The sequence below is a fragment of the Panulirus ornatus genome, chromosome 2 (assembly GCF_036320965.1).
Source record: "Panulirus ornatus isolate Po-2019 chromosome 2, ASM3632096v1, whole genome shotgun sequence".
NCBI lineage: Eukaryota > Metazoa > Arthropoda > Malacostraca > Decapoda > Palinuridae > Panulirus > Panulirus ornatus.
The window spans coordinates 92,649,275-92,661,148 of record NC_092225.1 but is presented as its reverse complement, the minus strand read 5'-3'; the positions used below and the strand labels follow the sequence as shown (position 1 = coordinate 92,661,148).

The 11,874-nt window shown below is 40.0% G+C and overlaps 1 protein-coding gene across 1 annotated transcript in view; it reads right to left on the bottom strand.

The window, feature by feature from the left end:
• Positions 1 to 1,542: 1,542 nt before the first annotated feature.
• Positions 1,543 to 11,874, bottom strand: part of LOC139753241 (uncharacterized) — a 70,299-nt gene continuing 59,967 nt past the window's right edge. Inside the window, exons 6-7 of the mRNA XM_071669484.1 lie at positions 3,794 to 3,929; positions 1,543 to 1,757 (exon numbers count right to left, since the gene is read on the bottom strand). Coding sequence (XP_071525585.1) covers positions 1,721 to 1,757; positions 3,794 to 3,929 — 173 coding nt within the window. The 3' untranslated portion in view covers positions 1,543 to 1,720. The remainder of the gene's footprint in view (positions 1,758 to 3,793; positions 3,930 to 11,874) is intronic.

Sequence of the window (11,874 nt, the reverse complement as noted above, 5' to 3'; positions counted from 1 at the left end):
TGTTCTCAGACTGTCACTCTTCTTGATCTATGTAAATAACTTGTAAGAAGAACTGGATTCATACCAGAATATGTTTGTGGAAAATGCTGAGGTCATGAGGAAAGTAGAGTTAAGAGGATTGTATCATCATACAAGGCAACCTAGATAAACCCCAAAGTTGGTTTGATACATAGTAGATGAAATTCAACCCAGTTGAATATGAAGTAATGAGGATGTAATACAGTGAAAGAAGGCCATAGTATGAACAGTTGCAGGAAACTGTGTGTGACGGGGACTTGAAAGTTGATATTGCAGAGCTGTCTTTCAAAAACTGTAAAGGAGACAAAATGTCTTCTGACAAATATTAGAATTTCATTTAATTATACACTCGGCAAACTATTGATATTTTGTATTAGGCCAAAAGTGGAATATGCTTCTCTTAAAGAAAAGAAGAAAAAACTAATAGAGGTCTAGAGCAGGGTGACAGAGATTTGTATGAGAATTAAGAGTTTTGTTTTATAGTGAAGTCAGAGGCCATAAATTTGCCGTCAATGGAAGAAAGTGATCACAACTATTAAGTTTTTAAGCCAGTCTAATTATATCAGTAGTGAACAAGTTCTTTGAAAGAATCAAAGATGGAACAATCAGATGCCAATTCATGACATTAGGCAAGAAATATATAAAGAAGTATTCATGCAGTGTAAGAGTACAGGAATGGATTAAACTGAATCATGAAATTGCACATGCATACAGCAAACAGAAGTGAAAAAAATTCATGAAAGTGGAGAAAATTCAAGAGATGGGGCTCATAGACTGTAGGGCTTCCGTGATTTAAAGTACACAATGGTCATTACATAAAGGTAATGAAACCAGTGGTGAAAAATACTTCCTATATGTAATGGCACTCTCCACGTAGATTAATGTTTTCATTTTATAGATCCTGTTATGTGTTCTGCCATGGTGGCCTCTGTCTTCCATGTTCCATTTATACTGGCCAAACTTGTCTTGCAGTAATGTTCCAGCTCATCTTCATCCTTACCTACATTTGTCTTTTCATAGTGATTCACCTTCATTATGTGCTGCTAAGGTAACCCAACTCTGTGGTGTCTTACCATTGGAATACATTTTCATTCATGATCCAATTAGATTGTTTTGATTGTTTTTCTGCATAACTGCCCATGCAAGAGGTTCCCAAGTAACATAAGGAAAGGCGAGTTGTCTTTTGAAATTTTTTAAATGACTCCAGGTGCAATCAGAAAAGCTTAGGTTATCTTTTTTGATAACTTGTTTGGTACCAGACATTTTCCTTTTTTGATAACATGTTTGGTATCAGACATTTTCTAGACCTATATATGTAAACTTTCCCATCTCATGTACAACTTTGTAATTGTTCGATGTTTTTGTGATGATATCATTTGGATAGGTTTACACGTGATGTTCTCCAGAACATAAGAAAATGTGTTAATTGATGAAGTTTCTCTGACATACACATTCTTTTAAGTGTTTCCTTGATAACTGTTTTAAATAGCTTCATATTCTGAAGGAAATATAAAGAAGTTCTAATTATCTTGTGTATATTTTTTTACTTTTTTATATGTTTTGCACATGATATAAAAAGGTTTGGTATCGTATGAATAGGTTTTTTTTTTTTTTTACTGTGATATTATCTGATGGATGTAAGGATGGCTTGGATACCTTTATTACTTTGTAGTAAGATGACAATTCTTAGATGGTTTGTTCTTCACTCCGAAGGACAGCAGACTCTTGCCACTTTCTTACTGGAAAAAGGTAAAACATAGCAGTGCATAAAGAATCTGAAGGTTAAGGATATTGGGGGAGGGGATCAGGTATTTGAGATTAAGCCATCATAACTTACAAGCTATGATGTTCAGATTTACAAGATCATTTTCAATACTGTAATGGCCAAGAAAACATTTTGAACTTACTGACTTGCCAATACACTGTAATTAGGTTATTTCAAATGCCCTGCTGATATGTATTTCTTGTGTGTGTGTGTATGTATTATTTAAAATTTATTTGTAGTTACCACAGGACCAATTTCTATGAAAGAGATTTAATGTTACCCAGGACTTCTTTTTAAAGGCTCTTGCAGCCCAAGGCTGTACTACTTACAGTAGCAGGGAAATGTAGACTCCTTTGGAGTGAGAAGCTCGTTAATGAGATGGTACTCCTAATGCTGAGGCCTCACCAAAAGTTACTTCTATATGAGGCTACTCCAGCACTAAGGAAGCCAGCCCAATTCCACCAGTCAGGACCATAGATCATGAGACATAGTGATATGCTTGTACATGTATGCAAGAGAATGCAGGGCAACTGAGCAGTAGGTGCTCAGTTTCTTCCTTATAGTAGCTGCATCTTGAGCATGAAGGGTCTTGGGATATTTTGAAATAGTCTTTGTAGTGTTGTTGGGATGGGCGATGTCTACAGCACGACCAATGAGAGGAGGGAGCAGGGGGTACATCGTACTTGGGCCCGGGGGTTCAAAATGGGGCCCAGGATTTTCCTAGGATCTCAGAAAACGTTTGTATGTATTGAAGACTAGCAACATTCACATTTTGTATGAGCCTAAATACTTAGAATATTCTTAAGGAACATGTGAAGTAGACAATGCTGAACCATAATGGCTAAAAACAGGATGACTAATGAAGAAGGGAAGGGGACCTGAAAGAAACTTTGTACCCATTGATAAATTCCTCTTATAAGAGGCTCAGGACCAGAGCACAGCAAGAAAGTGTGACTTGTGTTTCTCCAGGGATTGTGGTATCTTAGGGCTGTATGTCTGTTGGGTTGGAGTTTCAGACAGAGTGGCAAGGTCAATTGTTTAGAGTTTGTCTGGGCTATTCTAGTGTGTAAGTATTATTATTCATTTATTTGTTTTTTATTTATTTATTATTTTTTACTGGTGTGAGGTAAGGGCAAGCTTTTTATTTCTACATGGAATTGGTGGTTAGTCATAGAGTGGTTTGGGTGGGAAGGGCCTAGTGATGTTGCACAGAATTACTGTACTGAGCATGTTGAGATGGGACTGCACAGGGAGCATCTTTGTTTCACTGTGAAGGTCTTGAGTATTTGTGATGCTAGGGTGCCAGTGACCATACTGAAAGCAGTGTTTTGTGAGGTTGCAACTTTGTTATATTCGAGGGCAGAAGGCTGGGCCAGTGAGGCATAGTTTAAAGCAGAACAGATGAACTGTTTTCATTGGATGTTGAGGGGATCCTTTCTTTTGTCTAAATTTGGTGCTGATGGTATTTAGTTTCTATGTTGGTTTCATGTTCATGTTATTAGTGTGGGGAGTGACTGTCATGTGTGTTGTATGGGATGGTCAGAATGGTTGGTATTTTGCTTAATGGGAGCCATACTTATTTGGTTTCAGCAGTTTCAGAAGTGGTCCTTCCCATATTTGAGTCACACTAACCTCCAGCACAACATTGTCTACCTCACACTCTGTTGGAAATTGCTCTAAATTTCAAAATCAGAAGCTGGATAAGATATAAAGCCTGCAATTGATGAATTATTGACAATAATAAGTTTATCAAAAACTGAGTCTAGGTATCAATGATAGTATGGCATGAATTCCAATGGAATTGCTTTCTTAATTCTGTTGCTAGTTGTTATCACAGTGCACCAAAACTAATCAACTAATTTCAAAGTTTCTTTTCATCAATTCGTTTCTTTACAGTAAGCAGTTCAATTTTCAGTTCAGCCATGATTTCAATTGACTAATGAACTGGCACAATCTATGATTCTTATGATCTTTCTGCCAAAGTCCATAACTGAGATAATACAAACTCACCTATCGATACCACAGCCGTAGTTATGGAGGAACTGATCAATGGTTAGTAACCTTACTGGTTCTTGTAACTTATCTGAGCAGTCTTTGTAGGGGATACACACGCCACTTCTGGTGCCAATTGTGGTACATGGTCCCCCTGCCACAAATAGGAGAATCAGTATGACTTTTTGGTAAATTAACAAATGTATATATATATATATATATATATATATATATATATATATATATATATATATATATATATATATATATATATATATATATATCACCTCCCCATTTGCGCCCTTCACTGAAGTTCCCATTTGCTCCCTTGTCTTACGCACTTTATTTACCTCCTTCCAGAACATCTTTTTATTCTCCCTAAAATTTAATGATACTCTCTCACCCCAACTCTCATTTGCCCTCTTTTTCACCTCTTGCACCTTTCTCTTGCCCTCCTGTCTCTTTCTTTTATACATCTTCCACTTAATTGCATTTTTTCCCTGCAAAAATCGTCCAAATGCCTCTCTCTTCTCTTTCACTAATAATCTTACTTCTTCATCCCACCACTCACTACCCTTTCTAATCGACCCACCTCCCACTCTTCTCATGCCACAAGCATCTTTTGTGCAATCCATCACTGATTCCCTAAATACATCCCATTCCTCCCCCACTCCCCTTACTTCCATTGTTCTCACCTTTTTCCATTCTGTACTCAGTCTCTCCTGGTACTTCCTCACACAAGTCTCCTTCCCAAGCTCACTTACTCTCACCACCCTCTTCACCCCAACATTCACTCTTCTTTTCTGAAAACCCATACAAATCTTCACCTTAGCCTCCACTAGATAATGATCAGACATCCCTCCAGTTGCACCTCTCAGCACATTAACATCCAAAAGTCTCTCTTTCGCGCGCCTGTCAATTAACACGTAATCCAATAACACTCTGTGGCCATCTCTCCTACTTACATACGTATACTTATGTATATCTCGCTTTTTAAACCAGGTATTCCCAATCACCAGTCCTTTTTCAGCACATAAATCTACAAGCTCTTCACCAGTAGTCGTGATGTGAGATGGAGATGGAGTATTTTGAAGGTTTGTTGAATGTGTTTAATGATAGAGTGGCAGATATAGGGTGTTTTGGTCGAGGTGGTGTGCAAAGTGAGAGGGTTAGGGAAAATGATTTGGTAAACAGAGAAGAGGTAGTAAAAGCTTTGCGGAAGATGAAAGCCGGCAAGGCAGCAGGTTTGGATGGTATTGCAGTGGAATTTATTAAAAAAGGGGGTGACTGTATTGTTGACTGGTTGGTACGGTTATTTAATGTATGTATGACTCATGGTGAGGTGCCTGAGGATTGGCAGAATGCGTGCATAGTGCCATTGTACAAAGTCAAAGGGGATAAGAGTGAGTGCTCAAATTACAGAGGTATAAGTTTGTTGAGTATTCCTGGTAAATTATATGGGAGGGTATTGATTGAGAGGGTGAAGGCATGTACAGAGTATCAGATTGGGGAAGAGCAGTGTGGTTTCAGAAGTGGTAGAGGATGTGTGGATCAGGTGTTTGCTTTGAAGAATGTATGTGAGAAATACTTAGAAAAGCAAATGGATTTGTATGTAGCATTTATGGATCTGGAGAAGGCATATGATACAGTTGATAGAGATGCTCTGTGGAAGGTATTAAGAATATATGGTGTGGGAGGAAAGTTGTTAGAAGCAGTGAAAAGTTTTTATCGAGGATGTAAGGCATGTGTACGTGTAGGAAGAGAGGAAAGTGATTGGTTCTCAGTGAATGTAGGTTTGCGGCAGGGGTGTGTGATGTCTCCATGGTTGTTTAATTTGTTTATGGATGGGGTTGTTAGGGAGGTAAATGCAAGAGTTTTGGAAAGAGGGGCAAGTATGAAGTCTGTTGTGGACAAGAGAGCTTGGAAAGTGAGTCAGTTGTTGTTCGCTGATGATACAGCGCTGGTGGCTGATTCATGTGAGAAACTGCAGAAGCTGGTGACTGAGTTTGGTAAAGTGTGTGGAAGAAGAAAGTTAAGAGTAAATGTGAATAAGAGCAAGGTTATTAGGTAAAGTAGGGTTGAGGGTCAAGTCAATTGGGAGGTGAGTTTGAATGGAGAAAAACTGGAGGAAGTGAAGTGTTTTAGATATCTGGGAGTGGATCTGGCAGTGGATGGAACCATGGAAGCGGAAGTGGATCATAGGGTGGGGGAGGGGGCGAAAATTCCGGGAGCCTTGAAGAATGTGTGGAAGTCGAGAACATTATCTCGGAAAGCAAAAATGGGTATGTTTGAAGGAATAGTGGTTCCAACAATGTTGTATGGTTGTGAGGCGTGGGCTATGGATAGAGTTGTGCGCAGGAGGATGGATGTGCTGGAAATGAGATGTTTGAGGACAATGTGTGGTGTGAGGTGGTTTGATCGAGTAAGTAATGTAAGGGTAAGAGAGATGTGTGGAAATAAAAAGAGCATGGTTGAGAGAGCAGAAGAGGGTGTTTTGAAGTGGTTTGGGCACATGGAGAGAATGAGTGAGGAAAGATTGACCAAGAGGATATATGTGTCGGAGGTGGAGGGAACGAGGAGAAGAGGGAGACCAAATTGGAGGTGGAAAGATGGAGTGAAAAAGGCCCCGATCACACAAAATCTTTTTCACTCCATCTTTCCACCTCCAATTTGGTCTCCCTCTTCTCCTCGTTCCCTCCACCTCCGACACATATATCCTCTTGGTCAATCTTTCCTCACTCATTCTCTCCATGTGCCCAAACCACTTCAAAACACCCTCTTCTGCTCTCTCAACCATGCTCTTTTTATTTCCACACATCTCTCTTACCCTTACATTACTTACTCGATCAAACCACCTCACACCACACATTGTCCTCAAACATCTCATTTCCAGCACATCCACCCTCCTGTGCACAACTCTATCCATAGCCCACGCCTCGCAACCATACAACATTGTTGGAACCACTATTCCTTCAAACATAGCCATTTTGGCTTACGGAGATAATGTTCTCGAATTCCACACATTCTTCAAGGCTCCCAGGATTTTCGCCCCCTCCCTCACCCTATGATTCACTTACACTTCCATGGTTCCATCCGCAGCCAGATCCACTCCCAGATATCTAAAACACTTTACTTCCTCTAGTTTTTCTCCATTCAAACTTACCTCCCAATTGACTTGACCCTCACCCCTACTATACCTAATAACCTTGATCTTATTCACATTTACTCTTAACTTTCTTCTTTCACACACTTTACCAAACTCAGTCACCAGCTTCTGCAGTTTCTCACATGAATCAGCCACCAGTGCTGTATCATCAGCGAACAACAACTGACTCACTTCCCAAGCTCTCTCATCCACAACAGACTTCATACTTGCCCCTCTTTCCAAAACTCTTGCATTCACCTCCCTAACAACCCCATCCATAAACAAATTAAACAACCATGGAGACATCACACACCCCTGCCCAAACCTACATTCACTGAGAACCAATCACTTTCCTCTCTTCCTACACGTACACATGCCTTACATCCTCGATAAAAACTTTTCACTGCTTCTAACAACTTGCTTCCCACACCATATATTCTTAATACCTTCCACAAAGCATCTCTATCAACTCTATCATATGCCTTCTCCAGATCCATAATGCTACATACAAATCCATTTGTTTTTCTAAGTATTTCTCACATACATTCTTCAAAGCAAACACCTGATCCACACATCCTCTACCACTTCTGAAACCACACTGCTCTTCCCCAATCTGATGCTCTGTACATCCCTTCACCCTCTCAATCAATATCCTCCCATATAATTTACCAGGAATACTCAACAGACTTATACCTCTGTAATTTGAGCACTGACTCTTATCCCCTTTGCCTTTGTACAATGGCACTATGCACGCATTCTGCCAATCCTCAGGCACCTCACCATGAGTCATACATACATTAAATAACCTTACCAACCAGTCAACAATACAGTCACCCCCTTTTTTAATAAATTCCACTGCAATACCATCCAAACCTGCTGCCTTACTGGCTTTCATCTTCCGCAAAGCTTTTACAACCTCTTCTCTGTTTACCAAATAATTTTTCCTAATCCTCTCACTTTGCACACCACCTCAACCAAAACACCCTATATCTGCCACTCTTTCATCAAACACATTCAACAAACCTTTAAAATACTCACTCCATCTCCTTCTCACTCACCATTACTTGTTATCACCTCCCCATTTGTCCCCTTCACTGAAGTTCCCATTTGCTCCCTTGTCTTACGCACTTTATTTACCTCCTTCCAGAACATCTTTTTATTCTCCCTAAAATTTAATGATACTCTCTGACCCCAACTCTCATTTGCCTTCTTTTTCACCTCTTGCACCTTTCTCTTGACCTCCTGTCTTTCTTTTATACATCTCCCACTCATTTGCATTTTTTCCCTGCAAAAATCGTCCAAATGCCTCTCTCTTCTCTTTCACTAATAATCTTACTTCATCCCACCACTCACTACCCTTTCTAATCAACCCACCTCCCACGCTTCTCATGCCACAAGCATCTTTTGCGCAAGCCATCACTGCTTCCCTAAATACATCCCATTCCTCCCCCACTCCCCTTACCTCCTTTGTTCTCACCTTTTTCCATTCTGTACTCAATCTCTCCTGGTACTTCCTCATACAAGTCTCCTTCCCAAGCTCACTTACTCTCACCACCCTCTTCACCCCAACTTTCACTCTTCTTTTCTGAAAACCCATACAAATCTTCACCTTCGCCTCCACAAGATAATGATCAGACATCCCTCCAGTTGCACCTCTCAGTACATTAACATCCAAAAGTCTCTCTTTCGTGCACCTGTCAATTAACATGTAGTCCAATAATCCTCTCTGGCTATCTCTCCTACTTACATACGTATACTTATGTATATCTCGCTTTTTAAACCAGGTATTCCCAATCACCAGTCCTTTTTCATCACATAAATCTACAAGCTCTTCACCATTTCCATTTACAACACTGAACACCCCATGTATACCAATTATTCCCTCAACTACCACATTACTCACCTTTGCATTCAAATCACCCATCACTATAACCTGGTCCTGTGCATCAAAACCACTATTACACTCATTCAGCTGCTCCCAAAACACTTGCCTCTCATGATCTTTCTTCTCATGCCCAGGTGCATATGCACCAATAATCACCCATCTCTCTCCATCAACTTTCAGTTTTACCTATATTAATCTAGAATTTACTTTCTTACATTCTATCACATATATATAAACATTTATTCATAATTATTATACATAACGACTGTTTCCCGCATCAGCAAGGTAGCGCAAGGAAACAGACAAAAAATGGCCCATCCAGTCATACACACATATATACATAAACACCCACATATGCACATATACATACATTCCTATGAGTCCACAGGGAAATGAAACATGATAAATGATAAGTTTTATGTTGGGCAGACTGGTAAGTATTTTTCCGTTAGACTTAAGCAACACAAGTATAAGAACAGGACAAGAATTAAATGCCTTGTTTAATCATATTAAGAACTATGACCATTGTATTGACTGGAGTAATGCAATTTCAGTTATTGACTCGAACTCCAGTACCACTTAATACAAGTGAAGGTCTATACAAATTGGATAGCTTTATTGTTGACAGAATTTGTAAACTGCTCCCTTCTTGTCCACATAATATGTTTATGATATGCTTGTTGCCAGTCTTGGACACAACAGACTTCCATTCAGGCAGTCACTTGTTTACCAAATGGCATCCTAGCTACATCTCTTCAGTGTATATCTCCCCTGATGAAGTGATTATTACACGAAAGTACATCTGGGAACTTATCGTGTTTCATATACCCGTGGACTTACAGGAATATACTTGATCATGCGCTCAATTGTGCTCCTTTCCCCTGCCTCAGCGAGGTAGCACCAGAACAGACAAAAAAGGCCACATTTGTTTACACTCAGTCTTTAGCTGTCATGTGTAATGCACCAAAACCTCAGCTGCCTATCCACATCCAGACCCCGCAGACCTTTCCACAGTTTACACTAGATGCTTCGCATGCCCTGGTTCAATCCATTGACAGCACATCGACCCCAGTAAACCACATTGTTCCAATTCACTCTACTCCTTGCAAGCCTCTCACCCTCCTGCATGTTCAGGCCCTGATTACTCAAAATCTTTTTCACTCTGTCCTTCCACTTCCAATTTCGTCTCCTGCTTCTCCTAGCTCCCTCCACTTCTGACACATATATCCTCTTTGCCAACCTTTCCTCACTCATTCTCTCCATATGTCCAAACCATCTCAACACACCCTTTTCTGCTCCCTCTACCACAATCATTTTATTTTCACATATTTCTCTTTCCCTTACATGACTTGCTTGATCAAACTACCTCAGACCACATACTGTCCTCAAGTAGTTCAGTTCCAAAACATCCACCCTCCTCCGTACAACCCTATCTATAGCCCATGCCTCGCAACCATGTAACATTGTTGGAACTACCAGTCCTTCAAACATACCCATTTTTGCTCCGAGATAACATTCTCTCCCTTCACAGATTCTTCATGGCTTCCAGAACCTTCGCTCTCTCCCCCATCCTGTGACTCGCTTCCACTTCCGTGGTTCCATCTGCTGCTAAGTCCACTCCCAGATATCTAAAACACTTCACTTCCTCCAATTTTTCTCCATTCAAACTTACATCCCAATTAACTGTCCCTCAACCCTACTGAACACAAAGGGAAAGATCTAGATATATAAAGGAGGGTGTTTGAAATGTAGTGGAAGTTGTGGCTTCACAGAAGACATGAACACAGTAAGATTATTGTGACACTCAGGGGAAATTAGGAAGCATATTGATGATATAAACACACTGAAAAATGTTCTAAAAGAAAATTGAGGTCCTGTACATATACTACCCCCAGACAAAAGTCAGGACTTTCAGATCTACTTATCTATATCTCTGATGCCAGTTCCTTCTGGGAACTACCTCAAGGAGGTGGCCATAGCAGAAGAGTCTCCATAATTGGTGAACTCCAGTCCTGCTGCTCAGCCTTTAAAGTCTTACCCTTAACAGGCCACTGGTAGAGGGCAAATCTAGTGTAGTGTTTGCAGAGGTTCTTATTAACTGCTTCTACCTAATGTGTCTACCTAATGCTCCAGCCTAATGTTCCAACCTACAGCTTCTAATTCTTCCACCTAATATTCCACTTTTTACATCTACCTAATGCTCCTGTCTGATGTTTCTACCAACTATATCTGTCTATTGCTCTTGCTCTGTCTGATGTTTCTACCTACTATTTCTATCTCTTGCTCTTGTCTGATGTTTCTACCAACTATTTCTGTCTTCTGCTCTTGTTTCTGTCTGATGTTTGTACCAACTATTTCTGTATATTGCTCCTATCATTTTGCCAAGAAGTGGGATAGTGCTTATTGTAGGAAAATCTAGTTACAAAGAATGAGTTGTGCCAGTCAGTTGTTGTTAAGTGATACATGTGTGACTGGGTCAGAGAAGTGCTGCTTTACAATCACCGAAGTGCTGGCTCAATGCACAGCTGCCACTAACCCTCCAGATACCCCGGCAGATAGTACTAATAAATATGCCTTCCTAGTTGGTGGTTGCCTACAAACTACTACCTGCCAGATGCCTCAATAAATATACAGGGGAAAGTGTTGATCCTTAATTAAAAGAGCATTGGAAGGAAAAGAGCAATCAGGATATAAATATAAGAGGTTAAGAGATGTAAGGAAAGGAGTGTGATGACTTAAGGAAACTTAAAGGTCTACATATTCATGAAATGGTTTGGATACAGGAGAAAAGTAGGAATGTGCAGAAGCACAAATAAAAAGGTGAATTAAGTTCTGGACATGAGGAATAAATCTGGCTTGTGATAGAGTATGTGACTAGACTGACGAGGTACAAGTAGATATCTTTCTTATGACACAGGGAAGGGTTTAAGTACATGCAAAATGGCCTGCATACAGAGATAAACTTTACACATATGGAGCAAGGTCTGAACATTTGGAATGAAGTGGTCAAACATTACACATATGGGACAAGGTCAGAACATTTGGACCGAAGTGGACAAACTTTACACA